Below are 23,848 nucleotides of genomic sequence, written 5' to 3' on the forward strand. Positions count from 1 at the left end.
TATCTTTTCCTGCCTCCTTTTTGTGGAGTGGGGTTGTTGGCTTTGTTTTTCCAAGGTCTTCAGGTACATCATTAAGTCACTAAGCTGAGGGCTAGAGAGATGGCCCAGAGGTTGAGAGCACTGGCTGTTCTTTCAGAGGTCCATGAGTTCAATTTCCAGTAACCACATGGCTCACAACCATATATAGTGAGATCTGGTGCCCTCCTCTGGTCCACAGACATACATGTAGACAGAACACTGCATAATCAATCATTCTTTCTTTTAAATGTTATTAAACTGAGTTCTCCCAGTTGTATTTTCTTTTTTCTTTTTAATGTAGGTATTTAGTAGGTGCTTTCTTCTTCCCGTTGCCTTCATTTTGTCCCATAGATTTTGGTATGCTGTGCTTTCATTTGTATTCAATTCTAGGAATTTAAAATTTTCCTTCTTGATTTCTTCCATGACCAAATTATCATTCAGTAGTGTATTGTTTAGTTTCTATGTGTTTGTGTACTTTGTAGCTTTTACTGCTGCCAATTCCCAGCTTTATTCCATTGTGCTAAGATAGAATGCAGACTGATTTACGTGTGTGTGTGTGTGTGTGTGTGTGTGTGTGTGTGTGTGTATTTGTAGAGATTTGCTTTGTTTGTATCCTATGTGGTCCGTCTTGAAGAAAAATTCCATGAGCTGTTGGGAAGAACGTGTATTCTTTAGTGCTTGGCTGGAATATCTGTTAGATCCTTTGGTTCATGATGTCACTTAACTCCAGAGTTTGTCTGTTGAGTTATTTCGGCCTCATAGATGGGAAGCAGAGAGCTTGCTCCATGTCCTGCTGCCCTTGGCAAGTCAGAGCAGCTTGGAGATGATGAGCAGCATTTTCCAGATCTAGAGACAGTGCTCAGGAGAACCCAGGACTTGGGTATTGGCACCTAGAGGAGGGACTCTGCATGTGAACTTTTTAAGGCCAGAGCAGCCAAGACAGGTCTCAGGACAGGGCAGGACAGGTGTAATGATTGCATCTCAGCCTCAGGAGAGGATTAGTGAGACAGGCTGCTGGTCCACTGGGCTTCAATTTTTTCCCAGAGCCCAGGGACTAAGAAACAGTGTCTTTTCACTAAGAAACAGATAAAACCAAACTGAAAGATTTTCTTTTCCCCTGGGGAAAATAAAAAGCCCCGACGAGGGCAGTGTGGATTTTGATGGTGTTAGCGCGGCCATTATGGGCCAGAATCCTCCTGTTTCCATTTTATAATTTCACTCAGAAAGCTTGCAAGAGCAGGGAAGAAGGCTAACCCTGTTACCTGCCATCAGAATGTGTCACCCACATTTAGGGTCTCTTTCCATTCTAAATAGTTGGACAAAGAAAAAAAAATTCTCTCGGGAGTGCCCAGTGTTTGCATTTTTGTTAATTCCAGATGCAGTCAGGTTGACAAGTAAAATTAGCCATTATGGTGTCTTGCGCTACTCTCAAATTAGCAGAAGAAGGTTTGATCAATGCCACAAACACACAGCTTTGAAGTGGTTGGTAATGACAAATGACAACATTGACCCACTCAGACAAATGGCAGCTCATTCCCGGTCCTGTATTGCCCCATGTGCTGATGGGAATCAGCGTTCCTAGCCCTCTCCACTTGCCTGACTTCTCCACAGCATGGTGACGGTGGTGTGTAACTCACAGGCTTTCAGTCTGCTTTCTTCCCTAGAGACACAGACTATAAAGTGGGTTTAGCTCACAGCCACTAGCACAAACACAGTTTTATCCACTTGAAGGGTGTCTTAGTTAGGGTTTTACTGCTGTGAACAGACACCATAACCAAGGCAAGTCTTATAAATGACAACATTTAATTGGGGCTGGCTTACAGGTCAGAGGTTCAGTCCATTATCATCAAGGTGAGGGAATGGCAGTGTCCAGGCAGTCATGGTGTAGGAGGAGCTGAAAGCTCTATATCTTCATCCAAAGGAAGCCAGGAACAGACTGAGCCTCCTCAGGGAGCTAGGAGGAAGGTCTCCAAGCCCACCCCCCAGAGTTACACACTTCCTCCAACAAGGTCACACCTTCTAATAGTGCCACTCTTTGGGCCAAGCAAATGCAAACCATCACAGAGGGGCTGCTGGACTTGTGTCTATCTGAAAGCAAGAATGCTTTAAAATCTCACTTCTGGAGACTTGAGCATTTCCTTTCCAAAACACAGCACTTTGGGAGAACCAGACTGACACAGAACCAGCATGTCAGGTCCCATTTTTGAGTTGGAGAGATGAGAACCAGCAAGCAATGGAGGGCCTGCTCTCTTTCATCTTTTGTTGTCACCTGTATGAGGAGAAACTGTGCCCAAGCCACTTCTGTCCTCTGTGCAAGAAGTTGACCACAGACAGCATCAGATGGAAGTGGGGGCCCTTTCCTTTCTTAACCAAATGGAGGGTCCTAGTTTGGATTTTAGCTGTCCCCAAAGGCCCATGTAAAGGCTTGTTCCACAGCTTGATGCTACTGGAGATAACTGGATCTTCCAGAGGTAAGGCCCAGTGGAAGGATGTTAAGTCATTGGGGCATTGAAGAAGAGAAGAAAACCCTGTTCCTTCATACACTCTCTTGCTTCCTGGATGTCGTGAGGGGAGTGTGTTTTTCCCTCAACAGCCTCCTGCTATGATGAGCTGCCTAGCAACAGGGCTAACTAAGCATCCATGGTTTAAACCTCTGGTACCAAACAAAGCCTTTCTCCTTTAAGCTAAAGCCTAGGGAGGGTAATTTGTCTCAGTGACTGACAGCTGACTGTCATGGGGCTCTGGGTTTCTGCTGTTCCCAAGCTATGGGAATAGAGTCTTCAGACGTCATTTTCCTGTCCCACCCTGGGAGACAGGACATGCAGGCAAGAGCTACAAGGCAGGAAGCCCAACGCTTTTGTGAGAGGCCTGGGGCACTTCCACAGATATGCATGGGGCTGTCCCAAGGTGGTGGAATGTAGAGATTCACCTCACCTAGACAGTCCCATGTAGGACATTGCCATAGTCCTGCTTGGAACCCTTGGATGTCCCCTGCAGGAGGAAGCCCTTGGCTCCTCACAGTAGAGCTCAGGGCAACTGCTGACACTTCTGATTGCTTCTTTCTAACAACTGCTCTCCATTGGCTGGATGCTCAGGCTCTTGAGAGTTTCACCTGGGTGTCACATCCATCTCTTTGGTGGATGCTTGGGCCAGGTCAGGGGAACAGGCCAGGATGTGGGCCAAGTTTTTGCAGCATAACAGCCACTGTGATGGTAAGACATGTTCTGGCTGGGGTCTTCGGGGTGGCCCATGGATGCCTTTCATCACCCTTGGCCAGCACAAACCTCGTCAGAGGCCTTCTTTACTGATAGTTGAGGTTGTCCACAAGCCACTTGGTCACATCAACTATGCTTTCCCTCTGAGCACCAGCATACAACATTTGTTCTTTGTCTGTAGTCTACCTAGCACAGCAGCTTGTTACTTCATTAATAAAGGGTTTCTGCAGCCTATGATGTTTTTTTCTTTATGCTTCTTCTTTTCCCTGTGTATTGCTGGGAGTGTTGTGTGTGCCTGAGTGTGTATTATTGTGTTCATCTGTGTGAGCTACAGAGGCCTGAGGAGGATGTTGGATGTCCTACTATGTTGTTCTGCCTTATTCCCTTGATACCAGGCACATCTTAGTAGCAACTGTTCCTGTGGTTCTGGGACTGGGCTGGTCATTTCTTCCTTCTCCAACAGGTGGCGACAAAGCACAGTGTGCGCCTGCCCAGGTATGCTTGGTTCGCCTGAAGAGGAAACAGCTCTTTTAATCCAAGTAGTGGTTGGGAACAGGGAGAGAATCCCCGGGCTAGCAGGAATGTGCAAAAAAAAGAGCTTCTGCAGTCAGTCCCAGTTAGTTGATCTGGGGCTCAAGATTTTGGGATGCTTTAAATAAAGTTTCTCCTTCAGACCCCTCAACCTCCTCTAGTGAGTAAGTAGCCTGGAAGTTACTAGCTGCAGAGCACACTCAGCAAACAAGCAAACGAAAAACTTTCTTGGACCATGAATTTAATAAGTGGCAGAGCTGGTACCAAACCCGACTTAGCTGACCCCCAGATGTGTGACCTCTTCAGCAAGCCATGGTTTTGCTTTGACATAAGCCCTGTGCAGCAGTGTAATCAGAGCAGAAAGACCTTTGTTAGGAGGACATTAAATTCTAATGAGAGGCCTCTGGTGTGAGCCTGGATATCCTTTAGGATGGGAAGGGCTCTGCCAAGACCAGCTCAGAGGTAGTGGAAGCCCAAGGAAGAATTATGATAAAATTATGCTGCCTTCAAATACAGACCTGGTCCTATGTAAGGATATGTGTCTGACTCATTTAAAGATCTGCAGAGAATATCTGGCCCTCTATATCTCTAATTGCCATAGACCCTAGAACACTTCAATCTTTGATGAATATTTGACAAAGGGATGAAGAAAAAAATCAAGAACCATGGGTAGAAGCCAGGTGGGTCAAAGCAAGCTTTTCAGGTGAGTGGGGATGTGAGTGAGCCTTGGAGAGTGGGTGACTTACAAGTTTACCAGGTGGAAAGAGAGCTAAAGGCATTCCAGCTACATAAAGAGGAAGGATGGGGTGTACCTTTGAGTAAATCACAGCCCATGTTCAATATGCATCTGATACCTCTAAGACACATATACACATGCATGGACACGTGTGCGCGCGCGCGCACACACACACACACACACACACACACACACACACACACACTACACCCACCACTTGAGGATCAGGGAGAAAGAGAGGGAGGGAGGGGGAGGAGGCGCCCCACCTTTACTGGTTTCCTTCCCCAGTGTCTGTCAATCAGGCTAAGGTGCTAAGGCTCTGGACAACATATTCCCCCATTGGTCTGAGGTACCGAGGTGTCCTACTCATATTCGACTTGATGTATGGCCCACTCCTGCCATTGAGACCTCAGTTGCTCTTGATAACTGAAATACTGTGCCTCCGCTGAGATCCCAAAATATACCCAAAGACCAATGCCTGTGATGCCACTGAGGGGTTGTAGAAACATTTCTGGTTTTGTTTTGTTTTGCTTTGTTTTGTTTGAGACAAGGTCATATTATGTAGATCAGACTAACCCTGAACTGATGGAGATCATCTTCCTCTGCCTCCCAAGTGCTGGAAGGTAGTAGATCCTTTAAGAGACAGTTTCTAATAAGAGGAAATTAAGTTATCTCAGGACGTTCAGTTTCTTCCTGCCTTTCTTTCATCTCTGCTTCCCGGCTGCCACAATCCCAGCATCCCCTATGCTAAGTGAGCTCCTTGTGATGTACACAGCTGCCGTGGGTCCAAAGGCAGTGGAAGTAAATTACCATGGGCTGAGACCCTGGAAACCAAGCTAAAAGAAAACCCTTTATCTGAGACATTTTGTCATGGTACCAGAAAGCTAACATACATCTTAGTTCCCAACACAGTCTCTTCTATTGTGGTAGCCTGGTAGCCTGGTAGCCTTGGACTTTCTTCCCTGTAAGCGAATGCCACAAAGAAAATGTAAGAGTTATCCTAGTCCTTGGAAGGTAGAGGCAGGAGGATCAGTTCAAGTCATTTTGGCTACACAGTGAGTTCAAGCCATCTTAGACTACATGAGACCCTGCCTTTAAGCAACTGTGCACATGCACACAGGCAGACAGGCACACACACACACACACACACACACACACACACACACACAGAGAGAGAGAGAGAGAGAGAGAGAGAGAGAGAGAGAGAGAGAGAGAGAGGTGGGGGTAGTATAGGAACTATGTCTAGAGCCAGGGCTTCAAGTTCAAATCTGAACCCTGTCATATAATACGTTATATATAATGTATAATAATCACATTCCGCGCACACACACAGGGATGTGATAATAAGAACCAGGGCTCACAGTGCTTCCAGAGGGCTCTGAGGTAATAGCTCAGAGGGCAGTGCAGGCACAGACAGTGCTGTCTCTGGGCTTGACCACTCTGCCACCCTCAGACTCCTTGCTGGAGAAGGGCAGAGACTGTGTTCTTCCCACACACTCTTCTGTCTCAGTATGTTCTCCAATCAATTCCTCTTCCTCCTCCTCCTCCTCCCCCTTTTTCTCTTTCTCAGAAGGTGCCCTCAACATTTTTCAGGTCTGTGCTGTCACCACAGCCACCACAGGACTCCCAGGTCATGAGTGTCCCAACATCTGTGACATGAATGACTCCCCGCTCTAAGATGACAATGGTATACATTGGAAGTGACACACCAGGCAGATGTTCTGGAGAAGACCTCAGATGATGCTTTGTCTGAACACAACTAGACAGAGGAGGATTACAGGAGCATGTGCTATGGGTGGAGAGGGCACACAGAGTAACACATGGGCCCACAGTGCCTCAACTAGGCAAACCTGAAACCAGGAAGACCTAGTCAATGGCTGGTGACATCTGAAGGCCTTCAATGACCTGTGTAGCAATTGGGATGAATGACACCATTGGGGTGGGTCAGGGCTCCTGTATGCATCGTTTAACATTGCCTTTCCCCTGTCTTTGAGAAAACCATCAGAGGTGAGCCAAGAGGACACAGAGAACTCCCTGCAATGGAGAATGGTTGAACAGTGTAGTGGTCATGTTCTGAAAGTGCCCCACTCCAAGGATGGGGTTGATATAGCTTAGTTGGGAAAGTACTAGTTTAGCATTAGAAAAGAACTAGGTTTAATCCATGACATCCCATAAACTAGTGTGGGGGGGTGCACAGTCTGTAGTCCCAGCACTCATGAGGTAGAAGCAGGAGGAACAGGGGTCAGACAGTTTCATGCCAAAACAGCAATAAAAGTTCCCTGAACCCATGTTGGAATCTCTCTAGTCCATCACTAGACTAGCTCTCCTGTGACCGGTTCCTTTCCCAGCCCCCATTAATATCTCCATGGGGCATCTAGAGAGTGCTTCGTGATATATACACAGACAAATGAGGCACCTGTTTTATTCTCTGGTGTCTCCACTGGACTCGAAACTCTTCTAGGACTACAGTGCCCCTCTCTTCCCTCCACAACATTGGCGTTCCTTCCCATCACCCTAGCTCCTCCTTTACTCACCTCCTAGCTTCTACTATTATGGGTGCCCAAATCCTGTGGCCTGCTGGGGACAGCCCAGCCACCTCCTCAGAGCTAAAACGAACATTCCAGCACGAAGAACCCTCTTTCGAATCACCCCATCCATCTGAAGCTGTACACGTGCTTACTAAGGTCTATCTTGCCTATGGTCCTCAGATCAAGGTCTCCCGTGTTCATTGAATCCACCGTTGTCACCATGGCTGGAGCCGGTAGCCCATGGATGCATGCGTGAACAACAGCTTCCACGGAATAAGGCTGTACATGAATGTACATGGATGTGTGCATAAAGAACTGCAGTCTGGAAGGTTAAACAGGCCTGGAGTGGAGAGAAGAGTAGGGTTCATTAGAGTTGGGGCTACTTTATTCCAGTCTGACTAATCATCAGTTAGTGATTTTGAGTTTGACTTCACCCCCATGAGCCTCAGTTTCTCCAACTGAAACTCTGATCGGACAGAAGGCCAGAATGCACCACTGACCGCACCCAGCAGGTGTCGCCGTGAGAGCGCATTGAGCTTTCACCTGCGCCCGTTCTCAGGCTCTGCTACTGGTCATGGGGCTTCAGTCCAATTCCAAGTCTCCACCGGTAGCAAGATTCCGGAGAATCCTGTCACGTCTCGCCCTTGATGCAGTTAGCCCCTCGCACAAACGAGGGTGAAGAGAGAATGTGTGGGGTAGTAGTTCTGCAGGAGTCGCCACCCCAGTTCCCTATTTCTGGCCCGTGTGACAGAGCTCTAACAAGGCGCGAGTGTTCTGGAATGAGCCTATATCCTCTACACCAAGAGGATGGCCCTTGGGCACCTGCTGGTCTCAACCTGCGAGTTAGAGAAGGATGCTAGGAGGCAGGATTCCACCGCCCCCCCACCCCCAACTCCGTTCCACGCCCCCGCCCCCCACCGCTGCGAGCTCGGAGGAGCGTCGCGGGAGCGCGCTCGGGGCAGACATCCTCGACCCGCGGGCGCTTGGGCGCGGGGCGGGCGCTCCGGGAGGCGGGCGGGGGAAGGGCGGAGAGGGAGGGGCAGGGGCGGGAGGCAGCAGCGCCCCGCAGTCCCCGCGCCTCAAACACTTGCCGCGATCGCTGGCGCGCAGCGTCACCCCGCGTTGCGCGCTCGCTTGCCCCCTCCTCCGACTCCGCGGCTCCCGCGCTCTGGGACAGTCTCCAGTGCCCATCGCGGACCGACGCACCGACAGACCGCCCAGGGAGCCTCGGCCCGCGCCCCCTGCGCAGGCTATGTGGATTGCCCCGCCGGGCCCGGCTGGCGGGATCAGCACAGCCCGGCCCGCGGCACCCGCCACCAGCGGGGACTATGACCCGGAAAGCGCGGCGCTGCCTCGGCCACCTCTTTCTCAGCCTGGGCATAGTCTACCTTCGGATCGGGTAAGCGCCACGCGCGTTCTTTCCGCGCGTGCCGCCGAGGCAAAGTTGGCTGGGCCCGGGAGGGAGACGCGTTGCCCAACTTAGCTCAGGAGAGGCAGTAAGTAGGCGGTTCAGAGCCCTGAAGGCACAAAGGCTCCCCGCAAGCAGACAACTCAGGGGCGCGTACAGTTCTACAGACTCCGGCAGGGAATCGGCCATCCCAAGAATCTCAAGAGTCAGGGATACCCCCAGAAACAGATAGCTTGGGGAATATAGAGGAGAATAGCTGCTCCATAGAGTCCCCAGGGATCGCCCCCCAACTCCTGCCCCTGCGCGCAAGCCATAAGCACAGTAGGTCCTGCAGGAGCACAGGCACCCCTAGAGAGCTCAAATCCCAGCAGGAATTCTACACGCGATAGTGTGGGAGCAGCCCTTTTGCAGACAGGGCTCCCCAAGTAGCAAACTGGGGCCCAGGAGTGGGGATGTTCCCTGGCAAAAGCATAAACCACCTCTCAGAGCCCTGGCACCGCCTTACTTCCAACGACCCTCAGACCCCCTTCCCAAGACAGGAGACAGCACCTTTAACAACCAGAATCAAATAATAAGACCAGAGTTAGTTAATGGGTGGTCGGAGACACCAGGGAAAGATGCTTTCTAGTCGCCACCCAAGAAAAGCAAGACAGCCCGACTCTGGGGTTGCTGGGGTGGGAGCCAAAGAACCCAGGAGTGTCAGGAGGTGAGGCAGGCGACACTCTTACTGGAAAGTGGAAGCAGGTGGCTCCAGACGCTGCTTGCGCTGAGTTGTGCGGTCTCTCTCTCTTTGTACTTAGGAAGTGACTTGTGTGCAGCACCGTGGTTCGGGGAACGTGGGGGGCTTATCCTGGGCAGAGGTCCTAGCGCCAAAGGACCACCTTGATAAGCTCCACACCTGCCTCTCTCCACACCCCCACTACCTGTGAACTTCCTGTCGCTGCTTTGGAAAGCACTGGCCCCGAGGCCAGGGGGCGTGTGGCAGACCCTTTGTGTTTCTCCGCCGCCACCCTCAGGCTTCCCACTTCCCCTCTAGAACGGGATTTCTAATCCAAGTGTGCTCTGAGTGGACTAGGCGGCCTCCAGCCCAACCGCGGATCGAGAGGCGGCTTCTGGGCTCGTGCGCTGCCTGCCTGCGGGTGTGTTTTAAGTGTTATTGATTCGCCCGCGTCTGGATGGTTTTTCTTTTTCTTTTTTCCCCCCACTTGCTTTAATCTTCATCCTGGCCCGTGCGCTGCCGCCTTGCGCCCATCCACTCATTCAGCATCCAGGAAGCGAGGTCGGACCCATTGGGTCTGGCCGCATTAGGTATTATCTTCTTTTTTTAATTAGAAACGAGGGGCGGAGACACTGAAGGCTGGAGAAGGGGGAAACGGCAGAGAATAAACCTCCCTGATCTCCCCGGGACCCGACACCTCATTGGCTCAATAGGGGCCCAGCTACCCTTGGGGAGGAGGCTGAGGTCAGGGGGCGTGGCCTTCTCTCCAGAGCAGGGGGAATGTCCCAGTTAGGAGTTGCAGTGACTTTGAACCACTCTGCTGGGTCTCAGGGTTAAAGTCCCCAGGTTCCTTGAGGTTTCTCAGTCTGGTAGGTAAGACTGGCTTCTGTGCCATCTACTCGGTGGGACATATTTGTGGTGTTCTAATTTTACCTGGGTTGTTCAGATGACTCCCAGCACTAACCCTGGAAACTGTTAGTTCCATAAGCAATAAAAATGACACCTTAATATGTGCTTCCTATTCACCCTCTGAGGTGCAGAAGCTCTTGTTTAAACAATGCAGACTCTGAGATACATGGAGGGGGTGTGAACTTGCTCCAGGTTAGAAAGTGAAGGAAGGCTCTGAAGGAAAAGGGGCCTGCCCCCTTGGCCACTAGAAAATTGCTTCTCTGAAATTCAGGTCCCATGGTGTCAGTCATGGCTCTCTGCAGAGACAGGCGTTTCCTGGTCATCAGCTAGGTGTTTAGAAGACTTGGAGCCAAAACCCTACCCTGCTCTACTTCAAACTTCTTCCTCCTGTGGCTCTGTGGGAGGTTCTCTGTAGTAGCTGAGGGGACATCACGCCCCCTCCAGCATCTGCCTGCCAGAGCCTTCCTCCAGGTCTCACCCCTATCTCTGTGTCCCCTCCAGTGGCTTCTCTTCGGTGGTAGCTCTGGGTGCGAGCATCATCTGTAACAAGATCCCAGGTCTGGCTCCCAGACAGCGGGCGATCTGCCAGAGCCGGCCGGACGCCATCATCGTCATAGGAGAAGGCTCCCAAATGGGCCTGGACGAGTGTCAGTTTCAGTTCCGAAATGGCCGTTGGAACTGCTCAGCACTGGGAGAGCGCACTGTCTTCGGGAAGGAGCTCAAAGTGGGTATGTGATCTTCAGGCACCCTGCGCAGGGTCTTCTAGCTCCAACACCCTTGCTGATTGTTCCCTGTGCATGTCTGGCTTGGATTAAGGTCTCCCACTGATTGTAGCTGGAAGCCATGCCGCTTTGTTGTTCACAGGCAAAGCTCTAAGCACCAACTGATGGTCTAAAGGCTGGCTGGCAGTTCTAACCTGTTTTCCGATGAGGCCTGAATTTAAATGTGGGTGTTTTATCCACAGTAGGGAGTTGTAGTCTTTTTGGGGAAATGGGCAGTTCTATTGGTTACTTAATGTGCATAGGGCATCATTGTGATGGTTAACTGAGAATACGGCCCCCCGAGGGTAGGGTATCAGTGACCTCTTCTCTGCCACAGTCCCCACTACTCTCTACTGTGGTCCAGCATACATAGTGCTATGACACAACCCACCTGATTCCTACAGTAGTGCTTGGGGGGAGAGTTGGCAAGTGCAGACGTGTGTGTATGCCTGAGCACGTACACACATGCATTCAACTTGTGAGACGATCATGATGTTTGTGAGAGAACGGGTGTAGAGAACATCACTGATCTTCAGGAGATCCTGGACTATAGGAGACATCTTCTTACTTGTAGGTGTCCAGATTAGGGGCCCACGATGTCAACAGACTCACTTCTGCACTGCGACCTCGGAGGCACAGAGCAATGCAGGTCCCTCTGGGGTGGGCTTATCCACACAACTCTGCTGCTAAGGCCACTGGGAATGCTCTCCTCAGCCCTAGCAATAGTACTCCATTGGGCTGCCCCCAACCCCAGTCCATCCTTCATCTTCCACATTCCAGGGGTTTTTCCAGCCTCCCTGCTGTCATCTGGGCTCCTGGGCTAGCAGGAAGGAATAATTTTTTAGTAGAAACCAGGTCACAGCGTCACTCTAGGAAAGACCCGTTAAAGGACCACTCGACTCAGCCAGCAGAAAAGCACCTGCTGTTGGGATTTTGAGCTCTTTGTGGCCGCTCAGCCTCATCCTCTCCTAAACACACCGTGCTGGTTTCCCTTAAGAGCCTCAGTGCTTCTCTTGAGATCGGTACCACAGTTCAAATCCTTCGTGTGCACTCAAGTCACCTGAGCCTTCCCCTGCCCGCTCCCTTGGCTCTGCATTAGCTAACACCTCTCACTATCTCAGTGCATTCTGCCTACTCCAGGAGGGCAGGAGCTCCGGCCAGCTCACAGTGACTGCATCCTTCCCTACCTCCCCACAAGACCCAGGCAGTCTTGCCATCTTTGGTTCCCAGATTATACTGACTACAGAACTGGGACCTGTGGTCAATGACAGGAATAGTCAGGTCCCCTCCTGCAAGAGCCCCTTTTCTAGTGCTCCTTCTCTGGATCTTGGCTACATAAAGTTCTTTCTCCCTGTCCTTTCCTTCTCCTCAACCTCAGAATTGGGTTTGTTTGTTTGGTTTTGGTTTTGGCTTTTTTTTTTTTTTTTCTGTTTTGGATGAGAAAGGAACGGACCAACCTAGTTTGGCAACAGGAAGATGTCAACAACCAGACGGCAGTTTGAGGCCCCTGAAATTCCAGCATCCCAAGCCTTCTGCTCCTTTCAGCTTTGTTGTTCTCAAATATCCTATCCCTCTTCAAATTCCAATACCTAAGATAGCACTCTGACATTGTCTTAAACCTAATGGTCTTGCTGGGACTTAATGAGTAAACTTGCTACAGATCAGTAAACTGAGGCTCAGAAAAGACTTGGCCAAAGTGAGTGACAGACAGGGTCTCCCAGAACAGAGTTCATCTCTTACAGCTTACTGTTTTAGAATGGGTATAACCACCCCATGGCTACACTGTGATGTTGTCCATTGGGCTGTGGCAGAAGAGACCAGGATGGAAGCACCTCTAGATCATAGCAACCTATGCACCTGGCTACATACTGTGGGATTAGCCTCAACACAGTCTAAGAAAAGCTCTCAGTATCCTGGGAAGCAGCAAAAACTAGGTTAGAGGTATGCCAGTTGGGACAGGTAAAGCTAGCTACAAGGAAACATATGACAGAATTGTTGGGATGCCCTGAGAGGAAGTAGGAGCTAGAGTTGGAAGATAAGGTAGCCCAGATTAAGGAGCTTTGATTTCTAGAACTTGGGGTTTGTTGGAGAAGTCTGACCATAGCCACAACTACCAAAGTATGGGCTGAACCTTAATCATTGTCACTATTCAATGTTTATTGACCCACCTTTCTCTTACAGTAACAAGTGTCCTGTTATCTCTCAAGTTTGGGATTTTTGGGTCCCTCAACAAAACCCTCCCTCCCCTGGCTGATTGCCTCAGCTGACTATAGCTGTCTCATAGGATCGGGGTGACATCTCCAAAATATGGAGTCTCTTCTTCTGGTGCTCTAAACCATAGGGCACACTTGTTGCCTTTGCAGGGACTTCTCAGAAGCCCCACCCTCAGTATCTTTAATAGATCCCATTGGCTAGAACTTAGTCACATGACTTCACATAGCTGCAAGTGAAGCTGTGAAAGGAAGTTCTGCATGGAGAGCAGCCATGTCATCAGCTCAGGATGTTAGGAATTTGCATGTAGATTGTGAGGCAGGGTAGGGTAGCTTCTACTTCCCTGTGCTGAGGTCTGAAGACTTTTCCCACCTGCTCACACCATCCCAACTGTGGTTCTCTGTTCTGCCTGAGCTTCCTGGCTCTGCCTTCCCTTCTGGGTATCTGGTTTTCATATAAAAATCTGTGAAGGCTGTGAGCATGTCCAGACAAGGCATATTGTAAGTAGAAATTGAAACTAAGTCCAACACACCCAGGTGAAAAGGGGACTGTTGAAATGCCTAAGGAATTGGAAAACTAGGGATGGTACTGGCTTCAGAACAGCTGGACCAGAGGTTGTGTTGTTTTCTAACAACACCAGGGGGACAGACAGGTGGCCATTTTATTCTCAGGACCATAACAAGTTTAAGACCTCAGGAAAGAGCCTTGGGCTATCTCTAGCTACACTGTGGAAGTCCCAATACTTCCTGATTACACAGTTGAGTGAGGCTGTATTTCCAATCATGTCCCTCCCAAAGGCAAGATGCTTTGCTGTCTAGCACAAGACCGCTACTCTGTCCATCTCTCATGGAAAAGAAGCAAAATGCCAAGTCTGGGGCTTAAACAGCTGACATTATTCCTATCAGAGGCTGGGGTTTAAGATCAAGACCTGACAAGGTTGCTTTCTCCCGAGGTCCTTCTCTCTTGGACTTGCATAAGGCTTTCCCTCCAGGTTTCCTCCCCTGGTGCTGTAGATCCAACCCAGGCCTTGAAAGTCACCCATGGTAAAGCTGCTTTGTTAATGTGTCCTCACATGGTCGTTCCTTTCCCACATGTAAACTCTTGTGGTTCTTTTAAAAAGATACCAGTCTCATGGGATCTGGCCTGCAATTGACCTCATTTTAACCTAACCACCTCTTTAAAGACCTCTCCAACTGCAGCCACATTCTGAAGAGCTAGGGGTCAGAGCCTCAGTGTGAGTTATGAGGGATATGACTGAGCCTGTAGCAGCAAGCAGTGGCACGGTCTATGACTGGATACAAGTGCTGCAGGGCTGGAAGGGGCCCAGAGGTGGGACACCCAAGGCAGGAAGAGTGGTCCGGGTCTAAGAGCAAGGAAAGAGACTGGATATGACTGGGGTCACGGGCCATGGGAAAAATCAGGGGAACTATGAATAGGGATGCTAGGAAACAGAGAGAGGGTCCAGATAAGAGGCTTCTAGACAGTGAGTCTCTCCTGAGAGTGCCGGGGATTCTGTCTGTGTGGGGTATGACATGATATGTTTAGTCAGCTGAGACTTACTCTGGGGTTGTATTTACTTAGCTATGAGCTGCCTCCTTGTGTCTTTTGCCCGTTCCCCATTCTTGCAGGTTTCCCCATCAGACTCGGGTGACGTGGTATTGACGACTGCACCATGCAGGATCCAGGGCTTGCCTTAGCAGCACCCAGTGGGGAGCTTCTTTCTCTGCTCTTCTTCACTGAGACTCAAACATGGCCCAGAACTAAGATAGCCCTTACTCATGCCTGGTCCTTCCAGCGTCATAGTGAGGCAACAGTCAGGCTGCTTTGTGGCAGGGCTAAGACTCAGGCATGAGTTTCCCATTGCTAAAGGGATTTGCCTGTGTGCATGAGTCAGACTTGAGACCTTCAGGGGTTTTGGTGCTGAGCTGTGCAGTGTAGTCAGATGTACTGCAGAGTCGGAGTCACATATCTAGGTTTCTGTTCTGCGCCACCCATGGCTTTGGGAGGGCATGCGACCTTTCCCTCTCACCATGCTCATCCGATGTGGTCCACCATGCTAGGTGGCAGCATCACATGATGCAGAGTGGAAAATCCTGGCGTCTGGTGGGCTGGCTCTTGGAAGATCCCTTCAGGGAGTCTGTGAGCCACTTAGACAGGGACACAGCTCAGGAATTGGGTACTAATGCTTCAGGTTCTATTTGTGTGTGTGTGTGTGTGTGTGTGTGTGTGTGTGTGTGTGTGTGTGAAACTGTTGGTACTCTGACTCATACAGGATCCTGTATTTTAGAGAGGATGGTCCAGCAGGATGCTGGGGTGATAGACAGGGCTAATGATCTGAATTCTTGACATTGACTTCAAATTGTGTCACAAAATCTGCCCACGTCTCATCACCTCCTGGTTCAAACCACCTTCACACAGTCACTGCCCAGACATCACTTTCCTGATGCCTCCACTCGAGTTGGATCTCCAATCCATGTGGAAGGGGTTTGGTTTCATGGCTAGTGATTGGCGCAGTATGTCTACCAGTACATTAAAGGCACTAGAAACAGCGTGAGCAGCCTCCATATAGAGCTGTTCCAAGATACAATGCTGCAGAGACCCGCATCCTGGGAATGGCTACTTGTCAATGCCCTCACAAGCAAGTGAACTCACAGTGTGGTTTGGGGCCAACTGTCTCTCACGTCCAACATCTTTTCTATGAGTTCAGAACAGGAGCCTTCTTAGCATTTGTTGCGGATAGGGGCTAATGAGGTCTGTTTCAGTCAGCATTCCTCAGCAGTTCCCGGAAGGCACCCAGGAAACTCAGATGCCAGATGTCTCACACGAGGAGTGTAAAAACTCACAAACATGTCTGACATATGTCCAGGAATGCATGGCACAGATTGAAGAGCTCAGACAGAAAGCCTAAGTCCAGGACATTTTACTGCCTCTGAGGAGTGTTTGATTAAACCCAAGGCTATTAAATGCTTATGGGCTAAGATCCCCTCATACCGATTTGCATACCCTATGCTCACTCGCCTGTCCCACAGATAGAAACTCTGTGCAATAAAAGCTGGTGGACAACACACTAGTGAGCCACAGGCTCTGCCCCAGTTCTCTTACCACCTAATGGGAACAGAGAAAGCTGGGGTTAAAGTCCAGTGGGATGTCAGGGTGATGGACAGGGAGGACAAGGAGACTTCAGAAAGAAAGGGAGAACAAGGAATCTCAGGTGGGTTTTTGTTTTTGGAGAATGGTCTCATTTAGTCCATGCTGGCCTCAAGCACACTATGTAGGTGAGGATGTGTTGAACTTCTGCTCCCTCCCAAGGGCTATCGGTATAGGTGTGTTCTGTCATTCCTAGCCTTCCCATGGAAAGGTTCTGCATGTCACATCCAAAGGCTTTGCTTTGGCAGGGAGCTGTCCAAGAGATTCGATCAGGATGTTGGGTGGTAATCACATTCTTTGAACCCACAGAAATTTGCTATGTTGCCAGCATTATCAACAAAGAATTGGTGGTTTCCCATCATGTGCTCAGGGGTTGCTACATTCCTTTCCAAATGCTCATGGCCTCTGATCTGGTACCCTCCTACAGAATTTTTCCAGGGATGGGCACACATGACCTAGGCTTCAGCCTCTGTCTAGTGCTTGGGAAACTCTGAGGCATGGCGATCAAGTGTGTGTCATCCATCCTCCCTGGGTGGTTGTTTGAGCCTTGCAGCCTTTACTTGAGGGGACTATCTGGGTTCACATCCCTTGCCTGAGAACCCCCACAGGTCCCCAAAATGCTGTCTTTCTACCCGCAGCCTGTGAAAGTGGAGCAGTGTGTGGCTGCTTGGCAGGATGGATGGGAAGTCTTTTCCAGGGAGGGAGATAGAATGAGGGGCGGCCAGCTCCACTTTCTCTCTGCCTTTCTTAACAATGCGCCATCTTGCCCAAGCAAAAGCCCTTTTCTTTCCCATTCTCGCTTAGAACACAGCCAACAAAGGGCTTTTTGTCTCGTTCGCATTTTTTTTTTTTTTTTTGCAAGCCTCAGTTCATCCTGGATTTTCGCTCTCCTGACACTATTCTTTGAGATGAGCTTTTTGTTACATGGTCTTTCCAGCTTCCCTATGGTAGACAGTCCAACACACACACACACACACACACACACACACACACACACACACACACACACACTTTCACAGTCATTCATTCAACCTGGAGATTTTATAGGTCAATAATCTGGGTCCCCACAACCTCATGGGGAGAGAAAGAAAACTCAAGTCAATAAAAAAAAATGCAGACGGGTAAAGTTCTGACCACCAACGGAGGGAGAGGACATCAGGAAGGGCCTCAGAAGTGGGGACATTACAGTCATGTCATGGTACATACCAGGCTAACCAGCAATGCCTCTGCTTTGAGGCATTTGCTGATTCCTGCCAGGTACAGGCCAGGCTCCTAACAACCCTTTCAGAAGGAGTTCATAATTCCTAGTATAGAAATGGAAAGATAACTTTCCCAGGGTCTTACCACGCTGGAAAGCCCAGCCAGGCTGTGACCCCAGGTTGCCCAGTCTCTGGGTCCTGCTTTGAAACCACCTGAACACATTTATGGTGCCTCATAGAGTGGCAAAAAGAACATTTCCAAACCTAGGGAAAAGTAATGATGAATGGATGATAACCACCGGGGGACAGTTAGCAGTGTGCGGTGGCCTGACTCCGTAGGAAGAGGAACCCACAGTTTCCTTCCCTGGATTGGGGATTGGAACAGCAGGTTAGAGTGGGGTGAATGGTACACCCTATCCTCATTTCTGTCTCCCATCTCTTCACCTGGCTCTGTCCACACACATAATTCCTAACCCTTAAATCTCCCGGCTCTGCACAAAGCCTCTCTTAACTACTGTGTAGCAGAATACTGGACTGTGAACTGTTACCGCACCAGTCTGGCGAGAGCAACCTTTTTCCATCTGTCTGTTTTCCCAATCACTGGGCATTTCTGCTGGTGTCACTGTAGACTGCTCATTCTCTGACCCATTGGCTTTAAATAGCAAAAGAGAAAAAAAAAGCTACAATGCACTCTGTGGTTTCCAGTGAGATACCGTAAATACACCCAGATAATATTCCGGTGCAAACCACGGGCAGCGATCGCAAAGGGCGGAGGATGGAATCTTTGGGGCCAGCTTGGACAGGGCTCATTTCCTCTGTCCCCATGGGACTGCTATGGAGCCGAACACAGAGGGCGTCAACCAGGCTCTGGCTTCACCTCAGCATGGACACTTACCCCCTGCCCCCATCCCCTTGCTGACATTGTCCTCCCTCAGGAGCCTGACTGGTCTTCAGGGCAGACTGGCAGTGTCCCCCTGAGTTCTAAGTTTGCAGATGGGAATGTTGAGGTTCAGGGACTTAGGGTGCTGGTTCAGAGTCACCCAGCTAAGTGAGGAGTAGTGGGGATGGTTGGCAAGTACCCTGTCACCCAGACTGGGCTGAAGACACTTGTGGTTGATTCCCCAGGTTTCTGTGTAGAAATCTGATATGTGGCCAGTGAAATTTGAGGGTAAGGTGGAGGAGAGGGAGGAGATTCCTCACTGGAGGCCTGGGAGCTGGTCCTAGTCTAGTCTCTGGAGTTGTGGGTGACCTTAGGCAGACCTTCCTTCTGTCTGTGGCTCTGGGAATCGCTTTTTTGTCTCTAGAACAAGAGAAGGCTCTGCCCAGAATAAGATCCCAAAACTCAGCAGAATTCCCTGTGTTGCCTACTCGGTCTTCCTTCTCATCCTGGCTTACCTGGCCCACACCGGTCAGGGACATGGTTTGGGTGCCCCTGTCCAGGAGACTCTTCTCCTTACAGAACCTTCAAACTCTGACACCCCCAGTTTCCATCACTGAGGGCTTCTGTTTTCTTGGAGTCTCAGCTAACAGAGTGATGTAATCTTTCTATCTCCTTGAAAAGGCAGAGCCACATCCGAATCCCACATCTTAGTTCATCCAGCCTGCAGCACAGTGCCTAGCACACAGTAGGTGCTCAGGAAATGTTCACTGAGGGCAGGGGCTGGGCACATGCTTGGCTGAGAGGACAGAAGTCAAGATTTGGATGAAGACCTTTCTTCTGCCCCTGGTACTTTGGGGCAGACTCCTCATCACCATGGGGCCAGCTTCAGTGGAGCTGGCATTCACTCATCAGATGTGTAGATGATCTGGGGGAGAGGTGGGCTGTGAATTGTGGGCTGGAATAAGGGCTGTGAGCTACAGGAGAGTGGGTCGTACCCTGGAACCCAGCTGTCAGGGCCTTGTGTTTGGGCCCTGTGATCTTCATTTTGTGAAGAGGTGACAAAGGCCAGTCTGCCTCTCAGAGGTTGGTTGCATTGGTTTATCCCTCTTGGCAAGGTGTTCAGACACAGTCTTACCAGCAGCCCATTTCTGAAGACTTGGCATACTGTATGAATGAGGTGCCATCTAACCCCATCCACCATTGTTGCTGGATCTGAAGCAACCTCTCAGAACTGTGCAGATATTTTGCAAGCTCAATGAGATATACTCAGTAAGTGTCCCATTAAGGGACTCTCCAGGCTGTGCTGGGAAGAATGTGGACCATCAGGATTTGGAAATGGCTCAGGCAATGTATAGGGACACCCTGTGACCTCTCAATTTGCCTCTGGCCATACTTGTGCCTGTGACATCAGTACCTTTCTGTGAACCTCACTCCCCTACCCTCATCCAGCCTCAGAGTTCTGGGTGGCTTCTAGAGAATGGGATTTGAGGATCTAGGACCCATCCCTGCTGGATCTGTCATCACCCCACTTTCTTCTGAGGATGTCAGGGTCTGACCTTATTGACAAGTATTAACTTGACAGAACTAATGCATTCTGGGAAGAGCTGATGCCTTCCTCTCTAACCATGACTTTTACGTACAGTGATAAGGCAGGGCTAAGGGACAATGCTGTCCAACAAAGTCTTTGATTCCCAGCTCTATCTCTAGTGTATCTAGGTAGGAGACCTTTGTTACCAGTAAATTTGGGTATTGTCTTACATTGGGGGCTGTTGCAAAATATAGTACAGAGACCCAGGTGTGAGTATGGCACATCAAATGTTCCTACTTGTCCACCTTTGTCCCTCTGAGTCTACAGAGCCCAGGGATGAGTGTGCTGCCTCCCTGGTTGTGGTAGACAGGATAGGCTAAGAGGCACATAGCCTGTTCCCTGTAGCCTCCACCCCTGCCTGGTCAGACATTCCTGATCCTCAGATTCTTCATCTGCAAAGTAGGGTGCTGCCCCTAACTCACTGGAAGAGCTGTTTGTTTATTTATTTTATTTACTCTATTTTGTCTGTATGTGTGTTTTACCTGCATGTATATATGTGCATCATGTGCATGTTTGATGCCTGTGGAGATCATCAGATTCCCTGGCACTAGACTTACAGGTGGTTGTGAGTGCTGGGAACTGAACCCAGGTCCTCTGCAAGAGCAACAAGCACTCCTTAGCCACCTCTCAAGCTGGGGGACTGTTCATGAGGACAGCATCCTCTTTGCATGAGCTATGAGTGAGCAGCATCCTGTACACCCCGAGGCCGCTGGTCTGTATTCCTCCTTCTCCAGGCAGACTTTTATGACAGAGTGCTACACTAAAGAAAATCATATTCTCTAGGGACAGTGGGGATGGGTGACTTGGGACAAATGAAGTGAGAGGGACTACGAGGAAACTGAGGTAGGAGTGAGAGAGGATGGTCTGAGCACCTTCCTAATAGCCCCCAATTGTACCAGTCACAAAGCTGGTGTTACTCTTGATTTTGTATTAAAGTGTGTATTGTGGGCTAGATGATGCCTGCCTCTCATCCCCTGTTCGGGTTAGAGGTATTTACAGAGAAAGAACTAAACAAGGAACAGCAAGGCTAAGTCAGTTTCTTGAGGTCACACAGCTTCTGGCAGGTTTGAGGGAACCCCCAGATCTGTCATATTTTGTCAACAGCAGCTCTTCAGCATCCCAGAGGGATGAGTATGGGTACACACAGCATCCGTGCTAAGGGAGGGTAGCTGTCTTTCCTTGCTTCTCAGAATGGGAGTGCTAAGCACCAATTAGCCATAAAGGTAGACACCATGGATTAGACTCCATGAAGTTCATGCACACTTTTAACTAGAAGCATGGCTACCTTTCCCTCACCTCAGGGAATGTGAGGGACAGAGCCATCATCCTCAACAGCTGACTACCACTTACCACCGACATCACTCTGCAGCTCAGGAGACCCAAAAGAAACAGAGATGCTCACATGCTGGGTGGCAGGCAGTCACACAGTTACCACGGGAAGCACAGGGCTCATGGGGAAATGCCTGAAAAGGCTGAGGCTGAGGGCCTGGGGCTCCTGGTCTCCCCTCAGTAGCTCCTTCCACCTGCTGGAGTCTGGCAGCAATGACCTCCCCTATTCTGAAGTGATTTAATTCAGGACAGCTTTTGTTCATATAAGGTAGCCAGGGGCAAGTGTGAGGCTCTGCTTTGGGTGCCCTGAATGAGCCAGACTGCTCTACTGGCTTCATCAAACGCAGGCAAAAGAGAATGAAGAGCTGCGCTTCCCCCTTGGTTCTGTGAGGACCAGCTAGTTCTGTGCCCCTAAATGCTATAATGGCTAGTGTTCGGCATGCTTTCTCCTGCATGCCAAACATCCAAACATTGGCAGCTATGTTCTCTTCCTCACAACCTTACTGGAAAGTGAGTGCTGTTATAACCCCTTTCATAGTGGAGGAGTTGTGCACAGAGACACAGCTGCCTCACTTGGGGTCACATAGCTAGAAAGCAGTGGGACAGTCACCTCTGATCTCCCCTTTCTCCAAAACCCATGAGGGTTTGAATTTAATGCCATCTCCTTTTCTAGAGTTTTGTTTCTTGTGTGTTTGGTTTTTCTGGAGTGAGCTGGTGCCCGTTGTGGGGGCTGCCTCTTTGCTTCTTTATGGTCCTGGGAAATTCATCAGGTAATTTAAGTGTCTTCTGCAAGCCACAATGTTGAGCTGCAATTTTGAAGAACAGGGGCTCCACTATGAGGACCCCAGTTGGTAAGCCAGGCTCTGGGCTAAGCATTTTTCATGGGACTCACATTCCCCTCTTGGATAGGCACTGGTATTATCCCAGGCTCACAGATAGGAAGACCAGGGTCTTGGAGAAGAAAGACTATCCCATAGTAGTCAGCAAGTGGCAGACATAAAACCAGACATAAACCCGTTTTCATAGGAATGCTGTGGGTGGGCTTCCTGAAAGGCAGAGGTCACAGGAGCAGCAATGGTTGGGGGCAGGACAGGTGAAGGGAGGCCCCAGGTGGAGGTCAAGGTCGAAGTTACTTGCAGGTTTGTCGCCACTTCCTCAGTTTCTCCAGCAGCCCCTTCCTTCTGAGGTGTGCTCACTACCCATGCACCTGCTCCAGCTTCTTCCTCAGTGTCCCCGGCTATAAGAGCCCAGTGCTCATTTCAGGGGTCACCATGGTCAAGTCTTGCTCTCCTCCACTCCTTCACCCCACAGTACACACATGTCTCTTGAACCTAGTTGGCAGAGGGAGACTGAGGCCCAGAGAAGCTAAGTAGCAACGTGATACTTCCACCCACTGAGCATTTTTATCAGCTACATCCTGATGCTCAGACTCCTCTACCCCTTACTGTGGAACAATGCCACTTGCTGAACACTGGCTAGATCTTTGAAGACAAACTCTTAATGCTACTTACTAGTCATTGCTACCGCTGAGGAGACTGAGGCACAGGGCAGGGGTGGTCACTGGTCAGCTCACAGAGGCAGGGATCAATGGCCCTTCAACCTGAGCACCGCAAAGGTGTTCCATAATGTTGCTTTTCTGTGACCTGAACACATACAAGTGACAGGATCCTGTCAAGCTTGCTGGGGGAGGCAGTGGGTGGAAACGGGATAGAAGCTCCCCACCCCTAAGCCCAGCTTTCCCGAGGGTCAGGAGTCGCAGGAGAGTGAGTGTGTACTTGATTTTAGTCCCAGGCATTGCCATCGCCTTAAGAGTTCTCTGCACAGTCGTCACCAGACTTCTGCGTGACTATTGAAAAGCACTATCTGTCCTCAGCCCCTCTCCCGAGCCAGATCTCACCTTCTCCCTAGCCGTCCTTGTTGGAGGCTCTCCCAGATCAGCTCTTACAAAGCTCTCTCCGTTCTTCTGCCCCCAGGGAGTCGGGAGGCTGCCTTCACCTATGCAATTATTGCTGCGGGTGTGGCCCACGCCATCACAGCTGCCTGCACCCAGGGCAACCTGAGCGACTGTGGCTGCGACAAGGAGAAGCAAGGCCAGTACCACCGGGACGAGGGCTGGAAGTGGGGTGGCTGCTCTGCCGACATCCGCTATGGCATCGGCTTCGCCAAGGTCTTCGTGGATGCCCGGGAGATCAAGCAGAATGCCCGGACCCTCATGAACTTACACAATAACGAGGCTGGCCGGAAGGTAGGCTGCAGGGAGAACACTTAAAGAGGTCCCTGGTGAAGGGCTGGGGTCTAGAAAACCCAGCTTCGCCTGTAGCTTCCTCCTGCTCCACTTTGGTGCCATGGGTATACGATACGGAGCTTATTGGCCGTATGCTAACTATTCACAAAACCAAAATGGGTGCTTCTCAGCAAGGAGAGACGTGGAAGACTTACGAGGTCTTCGGGGTTCCAGGGCCAGCTGTGTAAACTGACTCTGGGGAAGGACTGAGGTAGTTGCTGGAGGCATCCACATGGACCAGCTGAGAGCAGCTATCCGTTTCCTGTCTCCTCAACCAAGGTCTATGTCTATCCTGGAACAGTAGGGCAAGGTTTCTCCTGTTCCCAGCATCCTGGCTGGGAAGAGAAGGGAGCTGGGTGGCCCATTCCACGAGAAGAAGCATATGG

General features: G+C 50.1%; 1 protein-coding gene across 2 annotated transcripts in view; it reads left to right on the forward strand.

Annotated features, from left to right (window-relative positions):
* Positions 1-8,356: 8,356 nt before the first annotated feature.
* The window catches only part of WNT7A (Wnt family member 7A), a gene marked incomplete at both ends in the record, with an annotated part of 41,380 nt that continues 25,888 nt past the window's right edge, over positions 8,357-23,848 (forward strand). Inside the window, 3 exons of one of the 2 annotated variants that reach the window (XM_080915018.1) lie at positions 8,357-8,427; positions 10,565-10,791; positions 23,152-23,423. In XM_080915018.1, coding sequence (XP_080771144.1) covers positions 8,357-8,427; positions 10,565-10,791; positions 23,152-23,423 — 570 coding nt within the window. The remainder of the gene's footprint in view (positions 8,428-10,564; positions 10,792-23,151; positions 23,424-23,848) is intronic. The other variant, XM_080915019.1, reaches the window with a different exon arrangement.

This window comes from Micromys minutus (genome assembly GCF_963924665.1).
Source record: "Micromys minutus genome assembly, chromosome: 3".
NCBI classification, from domain to species: Eukaryota; Metazoa; Chordata; class Mammalia; order Rodentia; family Muridae; genus Micromys; species Micromys minutus.